This window comes from Gorilla gorilla, chromosome 9 (genome assembly GCF_029281585.2).
Source record: "Gorilla gorilla gorilla isolate KB3781 chromosome 9, NHGRI_mGorGor1-v2.1_pri, whole genome shotgun sequence".
Taxonomy (NCBI): domain Eukaryota; kingdom Metazoa; phylum Chordata; class Mammalia; order Primates; family Hominidae; genus Gorilla; species Gorilla gorilla.
Window position 1 is genome coordinate 9457397 of NC_073233.2, and position 20110 is coordinate 9477506.

The 20110-nt window shown below is 44.1% G+C and overlaps 1 protein-coding gene across 22 annotated transcripts in view; it reads right to left on the reverse strand.

Moving 5' to 3' along the window:
• Positions 1–19003, reverse strand: part of NAP1L4 (nucleosome assembly protein 1 like 4) — a 48092-nt gene extending 29089 nt beyond the window's left edge. For 3 of the 22 annotated variants that reach the window (XR_010135427.1, XM_063710888.1, XM_063710889.1), the window contains exons 1-4: positions 18322–18619; positions 5716–5746; positions 4757–4855; positions 2556–2655 (exon numbers count right to left, since the gene is read on the reverse strand). Coding sequence is in view for 20 of the 22 variants with exons in the window: in XM_063710888.1 (XP_063566958.1) it covers positions 2556–2655; positions 4757–4847 (191 nt within the window). In the remaining 2 variants the exon portion in view is untranslated. Of the gene's footprint in view, positions 1–2555; positions 2656–4756; positions 4856–5715; positions 5747–15669; positions 15813–18039; positions 18637–18756 lie in introns of those variants that run through there. The other 19 variants (XR_004071782.3, XM_063710890.1, XM_055355182.2 and 16 more) reach the window with 18 other exon arrangements.
• Positions 19004–20110: the final 1107 nt, after the last annotated feature.

Genomic DNA, 20110 nt, shown 5'->3' on the forward strand with positions numbered 1-20110 from the left:
GCACTTGACTTACCCTCCAACAGACAGCACAGAACGGTAGGCAAGTCATACACACATATCACTAGTCTGGGAGGTATCAGAACAACTGCCTTGCATACCAAAGGACCACTCTCCTGGGTGAAATATAACCACAGCTACCTCAAGCTAAAGGTCCTTAGTTTAAGCAAAGACTCTCAAATAATGCTTAACATTCTAGAACTACTGCTAGTAGTAGATGAGAAAAAGGGAAAAGCAGAAAGAATTTAACAAAATGGTAGACTCCCACTGCCATTTTTACCCCTTTTCTGCACTGGTCATTCATTCATTCATTTACTGTGACAGGATCTCACTCTGTTGCCCAGGCTGCACTGCAGTGGTGCCATCTCGGCTCACTGTAGCCTCAACTTTCTGGGCTCAAATGATCCTCCCACCTCAGCATCCTGAATAGCTGGACTACAGGGGCACATCATCATGCCCAGCTAATTTTTTTGCATCCTGTAGAGATGGGGTTTGACCATGTTGCCCAGGCTGGTCTCGAACTCCTGAGCTCAAGCAATCTGCCTGCCTCAGCCTCCCAAAGTGCTAGGATTACAGGTGTGAGCTACCATGCCTGGCTTATTATACAATTTTAAATTAGTTTAATTTTTGAAGCTTTCCAACTGAAGTAAAATGACAAAGGATTTTTTTTTTAAATTATACTTTAAGTTTTAGGGTACAAGTGCACAACGTGCAGGTTTTGTTACATACATATACATGTGCCATGTTGGTGTGCTGCACCCATTAACTCGTCATTTAGACAAAGGATGTTAAACAAACTCAACCCTAGTGTGCCCCCAACAGTCCTTCAATCATTCATACCAACTACACCCAGCCCTCTGCAGGCACTTTTCCTGCAATATGGCTAATATGGAACCACTTCTAGTCCCACATAAACTTGATCCCACTCAAGCAGTTCCTCTCACAGAATGCCACCCCACCAACCCAGTTTCTAAAGCGAGAAAACTAGAAACCATTACTCATTCTCAATTCTTGCCACTCCCACTCAGTATCACCCCATCCCATCAATCTAGTCTGCAAAAAAAATAACATCAAAACACCTTGCCCACTAAGTAATCCCTGAGAAGCTTCTAAATGGGCAAAGCAAACTCTGAATGTCACCTTCTAGGCCAGGCGCAGTGGCTCATGCCTGTAATCCCAGCACTTTGGGAGGCCAAGGTGGGCAGATCACCTGAGGTCAGGAGTTGGAGATCAGCCTGGCCAACATGGCAAATCCCTGTCTCTACTAAAAATACAAAAACAAAACAAAACAAAACAAACAAAAAAAACGTGCAGCAAATCACCATGGCACATGTATACCTATGTAACAAACCTGCACACTCAGCACATCTACTCCAGAACTACAGTAAAATAAATAAAACTACAAAAAACTAGCTGGGCGTGGTGGCACGCACCTGCAATTCCAGCTACTCGGGAGGCTGAGAGGCAGGAGAATCACTTGAACCCGGGAGGCGGAAGTTGCACCCCAGCCTGGATGACAGAGCAAGAGTCTGTCTCAAAAAATAAAAATAAAAAATAAATGTCCCCTTCTTGTCGTAATAGCCCTGGCAGTCCTGACTGGGGAAACCAGTTGGAAGGTGGGGCCTCCTGGGAGACCAAGCCCTGACCCAATTATAGATGGAAGCCCAGTAACAGCTCATCCCTTTAAAAAAAAAAAAAAAAAAATTGCCATGCATGGTGGTGCATGCCTATAGTTCCAACTACTCTGGAGGCTGAGGTAGAAGGATTACTTGAGCTCAGGAGTTCAGGGTTACAATGAACTATTACATGCCACTGCACTCCAGCCTGAACAACAGTGAGACTCCAACTCAAAAAACAAAAATTCCTTCCAGAAGTAAGAGAGGTCCTGACAAGAGCCATCCTAGGATTCTAGGATCACCACCCTTATCATTTTCATAGTGCAATACATCTAGCACATAGGCCTCTCGTAAGAAAGCAAAGGTGTCAGCCAGGCGCAGTAGCTCACCCGTTATCCCAGCATTTTGAGAGGCTGAGGCGGGAGAACCAATTGAGGCCATGAGTTCAAAACCAGCCTAGGCAATACACTGAGACCCCATCTTTTTTTTTTTCTTAAAGACAGTCTCACTGTCACCCAGGCTGGAGGGTAGTGAAAACTCATAGGCATGTGGCACTATGCCCAGTTTTTTTTTTTTAAGGTGTTGGTGTCACAGGCTCATGTGGGTATGTCAGGAAGGAGTGGTTCTCTTAGTTTAACTTAAGAGCCACCAGCTGTCCTCTCCAACTCGGATGCTCTGTGAAGTCCTCTAGCCCTCCACAGGATGGCACTGTGCACTTCCTATCAGAACTGACAGGTCACTCTACTCCATCCACCAGGCAAACTCTGAGCCTAAGCACCGGGTAGGGTCACTCCTCTCATATCCCAGTGCCTGTCTGTCATAGACAATGTCTTGGAATGAAAAAAACATTTATTCCTGTTCTGAGGAACTGAAAAGTGGTTTTTCCTTTATTTTCCTTTTGTTTCTCCAAATTGCATGAGACCCTATTCACAGCACACTTACGTTTCGATGTAGCTGGAAGGGGTGTGAGGGACATTGTCAAGTCGCTCCTGTAAAGCTGCCAGAACTCGAGGATTCTGCATCACCTGATCTGTGAGCTTTTCTATGAAGAGTTAAGACCAAACATATTTAAAATATGCCCACCACACACAATAGCCAAGAGTCAAAAATTAGTAACATATCTACTTAGCTTTGCCTAGATTTACATCTAATTTCTAAATACATATACCAGTGACTTCTTAAACATGTTTCGAAAATAATTAAAATTTATTTTAAGAGCATTTAACACTCTGGGTTAATCACCTGATGGGTAGTTACAAATTTACTGAATAAATACCTAGAGAGTCCTGGCTCTCACCAGGACTGTGGCTGTTTAAGCCCCAGACTTAAACAACTGAGGACATCATTAATGTAAGTTCACATGGTCTACCCCCAAGTCCCATGGTGGTGTCCAGAAGCCACGAACAGAGATGAGATCAGTTCCTCAAAGTAAAAGAGCATCCACTAGCTCCCTTGCTCACTGTGGTGCCACAGACTTCACAGTCCAGGAGAGCCCAAGGCTCACTAGCTCCCTGCCAGCACTGTTCCCTAAGTTTTCTCTGCATGTGCTACTCGCCTCTGCCTTGAATGTCCTTCTGCCCAAACCCACCTCCCTCCAGGAAGCACTTCTGACCATTCCACCCCACTTAGGGCTAACCTACATGTGTAGTGAGCTCACAATACCGAGCTGTTTGTATTTATAAGCCCATTTCCCAAGAAACCAATGAATGAGATCCTGACAAGGTAGTGACTGTCCTTTTACCCAGTTGTGACTACGAAGTGGCAGACATCTGGCTCATGACACAGACTCTTAACAATCTCCCTCTTAATGACACAATACAGAAATCCAAACCCAGCGCCCTTCCCTTGCTTAGAGCCAGTACATACCCGAGTATTCTCCCATCCCGAGTATTCTCCCATGATGTGGGTAAGTCAAACACACCAAGCAGGCACTCAGTTTTAAACATTTATAATAGAACTGCAAACACAACCACTAACATGAAGCACATGAAGTGTATTTAAGGTACGTAATTTGTATATATAAAACTGTGTACACATGTGTAGTATATAAATACTATATGCATATACAAACACATATCAATGGGTGCTAAAACCTCCGTGTGAAAGTTTGCTGAAGAAGAAGAGGATATCCACACGTGCCTGACAGATTGCTTCCAAGGTGAAAGGACCTTGGTAACAGAGAAGTCTGGCAGGCACTGTCTTAATCATCAATCTCAGTGTCCTTCGGCAGGTGCCGAGCCAACACCCTGTGCCTCCGGAAGCAACGACCACTGCATCATGTTACCTGTGTGCCCTTCTTGCCAAAATGTTTACCCTGAATCTCATCAGGAAGAAACGACTGGGCAAATCCAGACTGTGAGCATTCTATAAGACAACAGTGGCCCAGGGCGCTGATGTGTTGATGTATTAATAAAAGATGCAAAAGGTAGGGAGATGACTCTAGAACAAAACAAAACGCATGATCCTTGAGTAGGTGCTAGATTCGGGCGTGGGGTAAAAATTGCTGAGAAAACCAGGGAAATAGGAGCATGACTGTCTATTAGAGAATGGTACTGCTCCAATGTTAAGTTTCTTGGTAATGACACTGTAGAATTGTTTTAGGAAAATAGATATCCACCACTTGCTTTCAAACAGTTTGGAGGGAGTGGGGAGTACAGATATAGTTTTTTTTTTTAATGGTGGAAAAATATCACATCTGTGAATTTATGAACAAAATGACATTCCTAGGATTTGCTTTCCAAAGGAAGGAAAGTAAAGGGTATAGACTTAAAAAAAAAAAAAAAATGGCCAGGAGCAGTGGTCTGTGCCTGTAGCCCCAACTACCTGGGAGGCTGAGGCAGGAAACTGCTTGAGCCCAGGAGTCCAAGACCAGCCTGGGTAACACAGCAAGGCTCCATGTCAAAAATAAGAAAAAAGACTGGTCATTTGTTAATCAATACTAAAACTCAGTGATGGTAGGTACAAGAAAGTAGACTGTACCATTACTCTCTTTACTACTGTAGAGTCTGAATTCCTATAATAAATACATCTTTTGTTAATGAGATACTGATTTTTCATTTTAATTACTCTAGCTTTCCTAAAACCACTGCAGTACAGGAATCCTTTACTTGCATTAATAAATGTTTCCAGAGAGAGGAACATACCCCATACTGGATGCAAACTCTCCATGTGCAGTGGACTGACCTGTGTTACTTGCATTTTTAGCAGCTTCCACGGAATCTGAAGGAACCCCATCTGAAAAACTAAAACAACAGTATGTTTAAAAAGTATTACTGTAAAGAAAGTTCCAAAGACATAGCACAAATGGACATGTTTCTTATTCAATATGTTAAGAGGTATCTCTACAGTGACGTCAGATTTGGGCAGAAGACAACTACCAATGTGCATGTTATCTCAGAGGCTGTCCTCTCTGCTATAAAAATATTCTACAACGTAACATCCCCTCTCCTCTCCCAAACATAAAGCCCTACAAAGTTCTTATTTCCAACCTTAGCCAAAGCTTCTTAGCTTTCATTTCTACAGCTTCTTTCCTCAAAAAATCTGCTCCCAGCCCTCAAACCAAACCCATCAACCAACGAACATGTTACTGTTTGGTCAGCTGCTCATGTGATCAGAGCAAGGCAGTCTTACCAAGTTAAGACAGTGCCCAAAGTGGCTTTGTAAAATTAGCCACAACAAGTGTAAAATGAGCCATGAAGTTTTTAAAGATGCCTGGATGCACCTCCCTCACAAAAAATAAACATCAAATAATATACACAACTAAAAGTAACCCTCAATCCACAAAACAAAATCTTCCACTTGATCACTGACAACTACAGACTGTTAGGAGAGTGTCAAAATTACCTGACTTCACCCCAGGAGTGTTAAAGCATGGAGAGCAAAACGATTGCTTTCCATAAAAGATCTGTAGTATCAATGTCTGAGGCACTGTTCATGTCTGAAGTAATTTATTTACGTGCTCAAATACATACACAAGAAATGAGCCATCAGCTAGACTCTGAAATGCATTTAACTTTGATTCTAGTATTTATTCAAATATGGCTTGGCTGTTGCTCACCAATTGAATTTTAAACTCCAATAAACAAAGTCCACTTTGGCTTACCTGTGATCTGCCATCTGAATGTTTTTATCCCCTATAAATTAAAAAGAGTTGTAATAATTATATTCATAAACAAAAATATTTGTTCAATATACTTTTTAAACAATGGTAGTCTGTGGGATGGAGTCCACTAGAAGGGACAGGAGGGAACTTTCTAGAGTGATGCAAATGTTCTAGATCTTGACTGAGGTTACCTGAGTATATACACTTGTTAAAGCTCATTAAACTATACACTTCAGATCTGTGCATTTCATCACACACAAACTTTACTCATAAAAAAATTTCTCGGCCTGGCGCGGTGGTTCACGCCTGTAATCCAAGCACTTTGGGAGGCCGAGGTGGGTGGATCACTTGAGCTCAGGAGTTCGAGACTGGCCTGACCAACATGGTGAAACTGCATCTCTACTAAAAATACAAAATTAGCTGAGCGTGGTGGTGCACGCCTGTAATCCCAGCTACTCAGGAGGCTGAGGCAGAAGAATCACTCGAACCCAGGAGGCGGAGGTTGCAGTGAGCGGAGATCATGCCACTGCACTCCAGCCTGGGCAACAAGAGTGAAACTCCACCTAAAAATAAAATAAAATAAAATAATCTTATTGGCACTAAAATAACCAGACTTCAGAATAACATTAATTCTAATTTGCCTTATTTTTTATAATACATTTGGCAACACAAACATATATTAATGATAGCCCAACTATTTTAGAGTAAGTCAAAGCATTTACTGGTGTTTACACTTCCAAATTAACTTACGGGATTATTTTCTAATTGCATTTGTTTATTCCGTATCTTCCATTACTTCTACACTGAGGATGTATTGCTTTGTGTAAAAACCTTGTGTAATATACTCAGTATTATTCCACTTTCAAAAATGATTATTTCTATATTGGTAGAATTAGATGACATTGTAACTGAATATTAAGGGTGTGTTCTAGGGCATTTACTTCTTAAATAGAAGAACTTGATATTAATAAAACTAAAAAAAAAATTATCATTTTTTTAAAGACAGGATCTCAGTCACCAAGGCTGCAGCATAGTGATGCAATCCTGGCTCACTGCAGCCTCAACTTACTGGGCTCAAGCAATCCTCCCATCTCAGCCTCCTGAGTAGCTGGGACAACAGGTGCAGGCCACCATGCCCAGCTAATTTTATTTTTTGTAGAGATAGGGTCTGGCTAAGTTGCCCAGGCTGAGTCCCAAACTCCTGGCCTCAAGAGATCCTCCCACCTCAGCCTACCAAAGTGTTGGGATTACAGGTGTGAGTCAACATGCCTGGCCTATACAATTTCAAAATCTAATCTAAAATGCATTTAAAGTAACAGCTAAATGCACAGCTTAAAAAGGTCCTTAAATGTAAAATAATACAGGTGTGGTTATGAAGGTCCTTAAACTCAGATGTGGGAAATACACCTGAGGGCCTCGCTAAATGATTGTTCCAGCTGAAAACTGGCCAATGTTCATTCTTCAGTACCTGAGCAAAGCCCAAACCACTGAATCACATAGCTTTAGGGTAAAACCAACAACAAAAAAAACCCTCTATATTTAACAAAAACAGTTCTAATTATGATCTATGACTGTTCTGTATTTAACTCAACTACTTTTTAAAAATTTTTATTGTTTAGAAATAAAACGTGCTATTTTTAAGATTCAAAATACAACAAATATTACACATTGTCTTTTTCAAAAAAAAAATTATGTTTTAATGAAGAAGATGAAAACCAAAAAGAAAAAAAAATGCAGCAGGCACAGTGGTTCATGCCTATAATCCCAGCACTTTGGGAGGCCAAGGTGGGCAGATTAGCTGAAGCTCAGGAGTTTCAGACCAGCCTGGGCAACATGGGGAAACCTCGTCTCTACAAAAACAAACAAACAAACAAAATTAGCCAGGCGTGGTGGTGTGAACCTGTAGTCCCAGCTACTCAGGAGGCTGAGGCAGGAGAATCGCTCAAGCACAGGAGGCAGAGGTTGCAGTAAGCTGAAATAACACCACTGCACTCCCGCCTGGAAGACAGAGTCAGTCTGTCTCAAAACAAAAAGAAAAAAAAAAGAGGCTGGACACAGCGGTTGATACCTCTGGTCCCAGCTACTTGAGAGGCTGAGACAGAAGCAACACTCGAGCCCAGGAGTTGGAGGCCTGGCCGCTGCACTGAGCTATGACTGCGCCACTGAACTCCAGCCTGGACAACAGAGCAAGTACCCTGTCTCAAAAAAAAAAAAAAGGCAATAAACCCTACAATGGCTGGCTATGCTCACCACCACGACCACAGCAGCAACCCAAACCCAGCCCTAGTCAGTGAAGATTTAAAAACCCTTTAACGGAGGCCAGGTGTGGTAGCTCACACCTGTAATCCCAGCACTTTCGGAGGCTGAGGCGGGCGGATCACCTGAAGTGGGGAGTTCGAGACCAGCCTGACCAACATGGAGAAACCCGTCTCTACTAAAAATACAAAATTAGCCGGGCATGGTGGCACATGCCTGTAATCCCAGCTACTCGGGAGGCTGAGGCAGGAGAATCGCTTGAATACAGGAGGCAGAGGTTGCCGTGAGCCAAGATCACGCCACTGCACTCCAGCCTGGGCAACAAGAGCAAAACTCCGTCTCAAAAACAAACAAAACATCCTTCAATGGTCCCCCGTCACCTTCTGCAGAATACACATTCCTACTGATTCAGGCCCTGTCTACCTCCCCACACTCATTCCCACTCACGCTCCTCTACCATGTTTGCTGCAATCACAGTATTCCTGAGGTTAGTTCCCTTCTCACATATTCTAAATGCAAGGTGTCAGACAGTCAGACTTCATAACAATTGTTCAAGGACAACATTCTAAGAGCTAAAACACCATTTACCAGCTGTTAAAGAATGAGGTGTTTTTTTTTGTTATATACCTTTGATAATGTCTCTATGAACATCTTGGCTTATATGGCTTCCCACTCCCAGTTATCCTTAATTTATATGGTAATAGCAGGACCGCTACAGTAGCATTTCTGGGTCAAAGAGCACGAATGGATTCTGATACATACTGCCAAAATAGTTACAGAATAACATCAACTATAATTTGGCTACTTAATTGAAGCTCTCCATTGCCTAAGAAATGTATCTCATAGCACCTTCCTTACCCCACACATACACACTAATTGCTGAAAGAAGCCTACTAACCTGGAAACATCTAACACTGTCAGTTTAATGGACAGATTCTTTTTGTCATCACCCAATCAGTAACACCTCGTAAAGACACATACTTCATTTCCAGCACCTCCTGTACTAGCAAGGGACCTACATGTCAGGCACTTCATACATTTTATACCAAGATAAACTCCACTAGGGAGGGACTATCCTCAGTTTATACAAAAAGAAGCTGACGCTTGGAAAGGTGAGGTGCCAAATTGAAAGTCACACGGCTAGTAAAACATGCATTTGTGTTTCAAATCTGACTCCTTCTAACCTTTCCCTAGTACCAACATCACTTCACTTCTGTACCAACATCACTTCACTTCTGGCTGTTTCTACTTGCTCATTAAAGATTCTGTTGCTGCTAGGCTGGGCCTGGGGGCTCACACCTGTAATCCCAGCACTTTGGGAGGCCAAGGCGGGCAGATCACGACGTGAGGAGTTCAAGACCAGCCTGGCCAACATGGTAAAACCCCGTCTCTACTAAAAATACAAAAATTAGCTGGGCATGGTGGCACTCGCCTGTAATCCCAGCAACTGGGAGGCTGAAGTAGGAGAATTGCTTGAACCCAGGAGGCGGAGTTTGCAGTGAGCAAAGATTACACCACTGCACTCCAGCCTGGGCAACACAGCAAGACTCCGTCTCAAAAAAAAAAAAAAACAAACAAAACAAAAAAACAAAAAACAAAAAACCTGTTGCTGCTATTGGAACAAGTGACAAGCAACAGCTTAGTCAGGGTTGAAATCCTACTGTTCAGAAGCATCTCCAAGAAATCCATTTTGTCTACAAATGGAGTGTGACAATACTCCCTTTTGATCCTGTTCACTATGCAGCCGCAGAGCCCATAACAGTTCCTGGCATAATAAATATCTGTTGAAAGCATAAACCACCTGTGTTAGGACATGAGCCAAAGAGGTTCACCTTCCCATGGAATGGTACCTGTTCCAACTTAACAGAGTCCATTGATAAAATGATTCACTCAATTTTCATTTAAGTGAAGGCTGTGCTTTTTTAAAGAGACACACAGTCTCACTCTGTTACCCAGGATAGAGTGCAGTGGCAGGATCATAGCTCACTGCAGTCTCAAACTCCTAGCCTCAAGTAATCCTCCCACCTTAGCCTCTCAAAGTGCTGGGATTATAGGAAAGAGGCACCATGCCCAGCCCGGCACGTGGTTTAACACCATTTTTGTTAACAAGATGACAAGGCAGTTAAGTTAAACCCAACACGGTATTCTGGAAAAAAAAAAAAAGTGCTAAATCAAGGATAGAAAAAAAATAATGAATTTACACAATAAAAAAGAAAATAATTTTGACTAAAGAACCAACCAACCCAGAACTCAATGCCTAGAACAAGATAGACACACACTGAACAGCCTGGTTTCAAATCCTACCCCTATCACAGATCACCTGAAGCTCAGGAGTTTCAGACCAGCCTGGGCAACATGGGGAAACCTCGTCTCTACAAAAACAACAACAAAAAAACAAAATTAGCCAGGCGTGGTGGTGTGAACCTGTAGTCCCAGCTATTCAGGAGGCTGAGGCAGGAGAATCGCTTGAGCACAGGAGGCAGAGGTTGCAGTAAGCTGAAATAACACCACTGCACTCCCGCCTGGGAGACAGAGTGAGACTGTCTCAAAACAAAAAGAAAAAACAAAAATGAGGCTGGACACAGTGGTTGAGGCTGGACACAGAGCTGGACACTCTGGTCCCAGCTACTTGAGTGGCTGAGACAGGAGCAACACTTGAGCCCAGGAGTTGGAGGCCTGGCGGCTGCAGTGACCTATGACTGCGCCACTGAACTCCAGCCTGGACAACAGAGCAAGTACCCTGTCTCAAAAAAAAAAAAAAAAAAAGGCAACAAACCCTACAATGGCTGGCTATGCTCACCACCACGACCACAGCAGCAACCCAAACCCAGCCCTAGTCAGTGAAGATTTAAAAACCCTTTAACAGAGGCCAGGTGTGGTGGCTCCCACCTGTAATCCCAGTACTTTGGGAGGCCGAGGTGAGCGGATCATCTGAGGTCAGGAGTTTGAGACCAGCCTGACCAACACGGAGAAACCCGTCTCTACTAAGAATACAAAATTAGCCGGGCATGGTGGCGCATGCCTGTAATCTCAGCTACTCGGGAGGCTGAGGCAGGACAATCTCTTGAACCCAGGAGGCGGAAGTTGCAGTGAGCCGAGACCTAGCCATTGCACTCCAGCCTGGGCAACAAGAGCGAAACTCTATCTCAAAAAACAAACAAACAAAAAACTAACAAACACACTTCAATGGTCCCCCGTCACCTTCTGCAGAATACACATTCCTACCAATTCAGGCCCTGTCTACTTCCCCATACTCATTCCCACTCATGCTCTTCTGCATAACCTTCCTCTGGACCTCAGTTTCATCATCCACAAACTAGAAGACAGTGGCTACCTGAGAAACTGTTAATGGAGACAAATTGCCTAGTACATAACAGCAGGCCAGGTCTCTCTTCACTTTTGTAACTGCCATGCATATAGACTACATCTATTCCTTGATATGAAACCAACAAATCAAGTTACTTTAAACACTGCACCCTTTATACAGTTTGAGTATCTCTTATCTGAAATGCTTGGGACCAGAAGTGTTTCAGATTTTAGAATATTTGTATAAACATGATCAGGTATCTTGGGGATGGGACCCAAATCTAAACATGAAATTCATTCATGTTTCCTACATATCTTATTCACAAAGACTGAAGGTAATTTTATACAATATTTTAAATAATTTTGTGCATGAAACAAAGTTTTAACTGTGATCCATCATGTGAAGTCAGGTGTGAAATTTTCCACTTGTAACATTAATGTCAACACTAACAAAGTTTCAGAATTTGGAGCATTTGGATTTTTGATTTAGGCATCAGGAGTGCTCAACCTGAATAAGGAAAGACAATGTAGAGAGGTGGTATTATGAACAAGCTAGAGTTCAGTCAAGTTTCAGCACCACAAATTATTTATTTTTGTTCATCAATCCCTATCGCCCTTAAAACAGAAAGTTATAAGGAACTATCAAATATACAGGTTTGAGGAAAATAAATATGTTTCTTTTAAATGCTATGTTCAGTTTAATACTAGTCTTATAAAACCACAGCCCAAAGACTCATCCAGAAGGTTCTCTCACTTTTAAAAGGCAATCAAGGGATCTATACAACCTGGTGACTATAGTTAACAACAATGTATCACATAATTGAAAAATTGCTGAGAGTAGATGTTAAGTGTTCTTGTCAGAATCAGTATACCACCTAAAGTGAATTAACTTGACTTAGCGATTCCACAATGTATACTACTTCAAAACATCGCATTATACATAAATATAATTTTGTGTTAATAAATAATAACTAAAAATAAATAAAAGACAATCAAGTTAAATTATGAAAGGGATACCAGGCAAAAGAATGTTGTAAGTTTTCTAAAGTTCAGGTTCCCTCCCAAGGTCAAAAACTTTAACTGTGTCTACAATTCTAAATCTGAACTGGCAAGCAAATTTTCACCCAGTTAATTGGGTCGAGGAAAAAAAAAATAAAAGAATTCCCATGATTACACAAATGTTCTTTTATTTATATTAGTCACTGTAACAATCCTATTTATGGATTAACTTCTTTGTACCCCAAACAACTGTTTTCATATGAAATTTTTAAAGATTTTTGTAACAAAATATAACCTTAAATTCCTAATTTTGAACTGAAAACATCTACTCTATAGCTAGAGTAACTATAAAATTGGGCCATGGCCAGGCACGGTGGCTCACGCCTGTAATCCCAGCACTTTGGGAGACCAAGGCGGGTGGATCACATGAGGTCGGGAGTTCGAGGTCAGCCTGGCCAACGTGGTGAAACTCCATCTCCATTAAAAATACAAAAATCAGCTGGGCATGGTGGCACACGCCTGGGGTCCCAGCTACTCAGGAGGCTGAGGCAGGAGAATTGCTTGAACCTGGGGGGTGGAGGTTGTAGTGAGCCAAGATTGCCCCACTAGACTCCAGCCTGGGCGACAGAGCCAGACCCTGTCTCAAAAAAAAAAAAAAAGAAAGGAAAAAAAAATTGGGCCATGTTTGAGAGACAAAGCTAGAGAGTGTGGTCGTACTCCCCAAAACTTTTATATATTTACTCTGTCTTAATAAACTCAAAGGTCCTCAATGTCTTTATGGGAGATAACTGAAGGATTAAAATTAATTCAAATGTAATTAATGTTTTCACAAGACTCCTTATAATTTCCTTACAAATCCTACAAATCCTACAAAATTAGGGATGGTAGTAAATTTTTTTTTTTTTTTTTTGAGATAGAGTTTCGCACTTGTTGCCCAGGCTGGCGCGCAGTAGCGCAATCTCAGCTCACTGCAACCTCCACCTCCCAGTTTCTCCTGCCTCAGCCTCCCAAGTAGCTGGAGTTACAGGTGCCCACCACCATGCCCAGCTAATTTTTTTTTTTTTTGTATTTTTAGTAGAGACAGGGTTTCACCATGTTGGCCAGGCTTGGTCTCGAACTCCTGACCTCAGGTGATCCACCTGCCTCAACCTCCCAAAGTGCTGGGATTACAGGTATGAGCCACCGCACCCAGCCTCTAAGATAAATTTCTAAAGCACAATTGCTTGGCCCACATTCAGTCTGAGGAATGGCAATCCAACATTCTCAATCCAAGAGAGTCTGACCAGCCATTGGGCACAGGTTCAAATCCTCCAGGAGTACTGGATGTTTTAGATTAGGATATCAGAAAGGACAAAGAAATGATCTGTTCTCAGAAGGAATCAAGATACCCCTGTGGGACACCCCAACATCCCCACCCACAAAACCTGGTGATTATACGAAGCCCTGAGACAGTCCAGATTTCATTTCTATTGCCCAGGCCAGTAGACTCCTGATCCAGTCTATCATTACCACTCTCCAGGATCAGAAGTTAATCATGTTGTTAAACTTTCCATGATAATGTTCTGGGTTTTTTGTTGTTGTTGTTGTTGTTGTTTTTTGAGGTGGAGTCTCGCTCTGTCACCCAGGCTGGAGAGGGTCTCAAACTCCTGACCCTCAGGTGATCTGCCCACCTCAGCTTCCCAAAGTGCTGTGATTACAGGCATGAGCCACCATGCCAGGCCCATGATAATGTTTAAAAGCAATGAATAGGCTGGGCACGGGGGCTCACGCCTGTAATCCCAGCACTTTGAGAGGCCCAGGTGGGCAGACCACCTGAGGTCAGGAGTTTGAGACCAGCCTGACCAATATGGTGAAACCCGTCTCTACTAAAAAGATACAAAAATTACCCAGGCGTGGTGGTGAGCACCTGTAATCCCAGCTACTCGGGAGGCTGAGACAGGAGAATTGCTTGAACCTGGGAGGCAGAGGCTGCAGTGAGCCGAGATCGTGCCACTGCACTCCAGCCTGGGCATCAGAGCGAGACTCCATCTCAAAAAAAAAAAAAGCAATGAATAATACATGTTTGCCCACTAAAGAACAAGTTTCACGAGGGCAGGGACCCTGTCTACTTGCTCAATACAGAAGTCCCAAGGCCCAGCAATAGACTCGGGATGAGACTGGTTGCCAAGAAATCTTTGCTTAACTCACTGCTACCAAATGACAACTTGTCTCTGTGTTACCAGTACACAGCACGCATGGTGCCCGGGACTGCATGCACACATCTCAAGCAGTTTCTGAAGAGACAGAGGAGAAACACTGCCTTAGTCATTCATGTTTGGTTATAAGATCTACTGAAATACCTGCCTCCAAACAGCAGCAGACTGTCTCTTCAGAGACTTGTGGGGTGCCAAGCCCTGGGGTTTCAAGAAGAAAGCAAAAAATGATTTCCTTTCCTTAACCAAAACACTACATTTCACTTGTGGCGCAGCAGTCTTCATTGCTGCACTCCCATCTCCTCCACCCTTCTTTTCTGGGCAGTTCATTAGCATACGACTCAATGAGGCTAACTTCTTAATCCAGTACATATTAAAAGATCTTGTCATCTTGTCAGTAAGGCACTTCCCTCTCTACCTATTTCAAATTGCAACCACCAAAGTCCCTACTCCTCTGCACTGTTTCTCAAAAGCACCTGCCACCATTTAACTTGTTCGTCTGTCTCCCATAGCAGAAACAAGGACAAAGACTTCTGTTTTATTCTGCGGGAGGCCCCAGTACCTAGAACTGTGCCCAGCACATAGAAGATGCTCATGAATAAGTAAACAGATGCAAATCACTGAAAGCTACTTTTCGGTAACTGAGTAAACAAGTACTATTTTAATTATTATACTTAAAACCTTTGCACATAAAAGTGTACAGTCATTCTTTCTACCACAAATGAAACAGAAATTATCTCATCTTGTTTTTGAACAGGCTTTTCCGGATAATGCACAGTGCATTTTTAAAAGTCCCAAGGACATGAAATGAACATACATTTCGTTTTTAACAGGTAACGGGATACTTGTAAGAAACTTAAGGCTACACAGGAAGTGGTCAAAATCAAAAAGTAAAGTTCACAAAGTGATCTTTCGTTGTTTTCATACTATAAAAACACAATGCCTCTGTTACTAAATGCAAAATGTAAAGCTCTGGCAAACAAAGTAAAGCAACCCTGTTTTCTCTTAAGAGGGCAGGGTGGAAAACCAATGACTGCCAGATGAAAACAAATTTATATCACCACAAACTATTTCTTAAAAATTTCATTAGCAGCCAAATACAAAATTATTTACTATCTACCTATTGATAAGGGTTTTCCATTACTATACGCTCAAAGACAAACCTTACAACTATAGTTTCGGGAGGCATAAATTTGCTTACCTCAAGAGGTCCCACAAAAATTCAGCTGAGGGCGGGTAACAGCAGTTTCCTGCAGAGATCAGCTACTTCCTATCACCATAGTGGTCGAAGAATCAAACTAAGTAATATCAGATTTCTACTCTGGAAGCCTAAAACACATTTCCCTTTAAGCAAAAAAGCAAGCATTCCTTAGCTAGCAATCTCAGGCCAAACTCCCAACAAGCTCATCTCTGCTGTCTTATTCAAATATAAACCATCATGGTTTCAAGCAGTAACAGCACTCGCTTATTTCACACAGCTGACGCCTCTTAGGCCGTCAGGAATTTAAATCACCTTCTTGCCCACGAAGTATTTTTCTTCCAAAACAAACTGAAAAATATAGGCTCTTTGGCAACATTTTTGGAAGTACAACATAAACTTATCACAATAATTTTTAAACTGCAGACAACTAAAGGGAAGGAAGAAAAGCACTACTATATATACATATATATTTGAGGTCACCTCCTCCTGATGCTAGAGACTATCAACTGTTCAAAAGAAGGAAAACAAAATAAAGATTTCAGTCCCCACACTTGGCTGCGAATAGCTAACAAAGGGAATTAACATGCGGTCAATAACAAGAGGCTACTAAAAACTCTGACAGGTTAGGAAAAGTTTTCATTTCAGTTTCAAATTCAAATTCATACTGTAAAGTGGTGATGAACACATCCCATCCGCAGGTACTTAACCTCCATGCAAATAAGAACTACCTCTCATACGGGCAAAAAGATCAAAATTCTACAGAAGAATCTGATGGCTAAATGGCTAATTTGCAAAACACAACGCCCTGTACATTTTGAGGACATCCTAAAACACGTGTAAACTTTTCAGAATTCAGTTTACCAAAGTTATCAAACTTAAAAATGATTAAAATTTATTTGCTACTGCAAAGAATTCAACCAATTTCTCCAATGACTACTCCATATTCATTTTGAAAAACAGTACCGGATTTAAAGCTTACACAACAAAATTCACAAAAGTGTTAAGATACTATGACATATAGGCACAAATAACTGCAGACATTCTGAAGCTAACACTGCTCAACCAGGAAAATAAAAAGACTGCAACTGGATATGTAACAACAGCTATTTAAGACAGCAGTAACGTGTTAAAATGGTTCATAAAAATCACATCATAAGGCCCTGAAATTTTAGTAAAAATATCTCTAAGTAAACCTGTGAACTACTACTAAATAACTAATTTTCTCTCTCTGCAGTCACTCATTTTATCTTTGGACTACTTCCCCATTCTATCACCACGTTGCTTTCTCTGAACTTCATTTTACATTTGCATATTATTTATTCCATTAGCAACTGCTCATCCCAGTCTGAATCTCAAAATTCTACTATAGGAGGCATTTGGCATTCTGTGGAATAAGATAATTTTGAGATGGAAATGATCAACCAGCTCAAAACCTCGTAAGCTAGAGTTAAGCTTAGTACAATGATGAAAACAATTTCTCATTAAAACTTCTTTCATTCCCTCTACAGAAGCAGTAACCCTGGGTACAGTTAAAACTGCCTGGGTCTTTAAGCCTTGTCACCTCGGACAAGTCATTATACCTAACCTCCCAGGGCCTCAGCTTCCAGAGTAGTTAAACGGAAAAACAACAGCATCTATCTCAGGTTATTAGATTATGAAATGAGTTAACACACGCCAACAGGCTGAAGGAGTCCCTGGTGCGCAGTGCAGGTATTAGTCATTTAGAGGGTATAGTTACTATTACAGGAAGGCAGTAACTTAGAAAGGCTTACCTTTAAGGTCCAACAACCTAATCTACATATTTGTATATTTTTAAGGTAAGAGAATTTTTAAAAGTCTATTTTTACCCCGTAAACCTAATGCAGGATAAGGCACGGATTACTACAGGAAAAAGTAATGCAGACTGGGGGATGCGAACCAAAGCACAGACGAATGTGCCCCGACGATTCCTCCGAGAACATAATGAAATGGCGGACCTTCCTGCCAGAGGAGCGCACAGTCACCCAGGCAGGCGATGTGACACACACGTTAGGGTCTAAAGGTCCCAAGGCTGGAGTCCCCTTTACTGGACCCTAAACATGTCTGCCTCCTGCCCCGCAATCAGACTTAGAGAACTGTGGACGGTGGAAAGTCTTATCATGACCAAGCCATCCTTCGCTGGGGTGAACGGAAAGCATTCAGAAAGGGAAAATTGAAAAAACAAAGACTCTGGTCAGGTAAAAAAATACAAATGTGACCTCTTCCACCATCTCTGAACTGAAAGAAAAGCATGGCACTTTCCCATCCATAACATGTACAATTTTTTTTTTGGAGATTTTGCTTTTCCCTTGTGAAAGACGGTTTTAAATAGTAAACAGACTTGCTGCCCACCTTGGCTGGGAAACCAAGTCCCGTGAGTAACTAGTCTAAGGCCACTCAGGCCAGTCCTTGGGGAGCGCACGCCGCCCAGCTCGCTCGCACCGCACAGCTCCCAACAGCTAAGAAGCAACGCCAAGGACTTTCTTCCCCGTCAGACATGCCCTCGGCCACACCAAACTGACATCAAAACCCCAGTTAGCCCAGCCTGACCCCACAGAGGCTCACGATGACAATCGCCCTACGGAAAAACTCAAATTCCTAAACATCTAATAAAGAAGTCCTGGACGTCTCCACCTTAAAAACGGGAAGCCTGAACGCTCCGGCGCGCCCGGCCGTGTAACCGCCACAGCCCCCGCACGCGGGGCGGGCTGGGCTAGCGGGAGATTTGAGCGGCCGCCGCCTCTCGCCGTCTTCGCCTCCTCCGCGGGGCCGCCGCCCAGGAGGCCGCCCGCGGCGCAGAACAAAGCGCCTTGACCTTCAGTGAGGCGGGCAGCCGGGCGAGGCGCGCCGGGAGTTGGGAGGGGCCGCCCGCCAGCGCCCCAGGCCCGGGCTCCAGGCCCCAAGCCCCAGGCCCCGCCGCGGCCGCCGCTGCCTGCCCCGACCAGAACGCGGCCCCGCCCCTGCCCCACCGCCCCGAGGCTTCCAGAGATGGCCGCCGCCGCGCCCGCGCCGGACCCGCGGCCCCACCCGCCCGTCCGGGCCCGGCCGCCCTCCCCAGCGCGCCGTTACCGGCCCAGCACCCGTGTCTCCGCACCTCACGCCTCCTGCGGCAGTGGCGGCGACTCTAGCTTCGCTCGCTTTGGGGCTGCGCCGCCGTGGCCTCCAACAACGCCGGCTCCCATTGGCCGAGGCTCCTAGCTCGTCTCTCCGCGAGCAAGACGGGCTGCGATTCGCCGAGCGCGGCGCAAGTCAACTGCGCTTCGCGCCGCAGACAGCAACCAATCACAAGCCTCCGAAGAAACGCCGCGCCGTATGCAAATATTCCTCCGCGCGGCGCGCGCCCTGCGTTCCTCCGCCTCTTTAAATGGGGCGGGGCAAGGTGGAGACCGCGTGTGTGGTTCCGGGGGTTCCCGGGTCCCCGCTCCCGGGACCTTCGCCGGGTGGCACCACATCCTCGCGGGACACTGGGCACCACCTCTGTCCGTGGGCCCCGGCCGTCTTTATCTCCTGCGCCCTCCCAGTTCCCTAGTTCAATCCCGTCCGCGGCGGGTCGGTGCCTCCAGCACTCCGTGCGCCCGCTGATGTGAGAACCCCACCTCCCATGTCGTCCCCTCGCGCTACTCCTTGAGAACATCGCGGAGGGCCCCTCCGCCTGGGAGCCGTTTTCAACCAGCCCCGTTAGTGGTTGGGACCTAAGCCTAACCCCTGCTCATCCCCCAGGTCCCAGGTTGGAGAACACTTCCTCTGCGAAGAGGTCGGGGCTGGGTCACCTCCGCGGACAGGACGGGACTAGCCACTGCCTGCGTCTCTTCCCCCACGCCCTGAGCCCCGCAGTGTCCCAGCAGCCTAGTTCTGGCCTGCGGGAGACCCTGTCGGACAAGGAGGAAAAGCAGTGCGCACTGGGCCCTCAGATCAGCCCCCTGAAGCAGAGCAGGGCAGAGGGCTGGGGAGGAGCTGGCCTGTTTCGCCCGCCCTGTTCTCCCTCTCATGGAGCCCTCTGGGCTGGGGTGAAGGTACCAGCCCCAGCCTGTCCACATCACATTTTGTAGAAAGGCATCCAATTTGATTGGAAAATAACCCCTACGCTGGGACTTTTGAGGCTGGTTCATTTCCATGTTCAACCGTGCCATTGGGGGTCTTCAAGTCTAATGTGCATTTTTTTCAGAAACGTTCTCTTTTTTGGGGTGAGGTTACTTTTGAAACAATTGCTAATTATTATTATTATTAGCAAGTTATTCCTGTAATGGGGAAAATTTGAAACCATTTAAAGGCTCCTGGTTGAGGGATTAAGAACATAGCGTCGGTTATAAACCTCAGAGGTAAGCTGGGAGGCTGAGGCAGGAGGATTCCTTGAACCCAGAAATTCAAGTCCAGCCTGGGCAACATAGTGAAACCTCATCTCTAAAAAGAAATTAATGCGGAG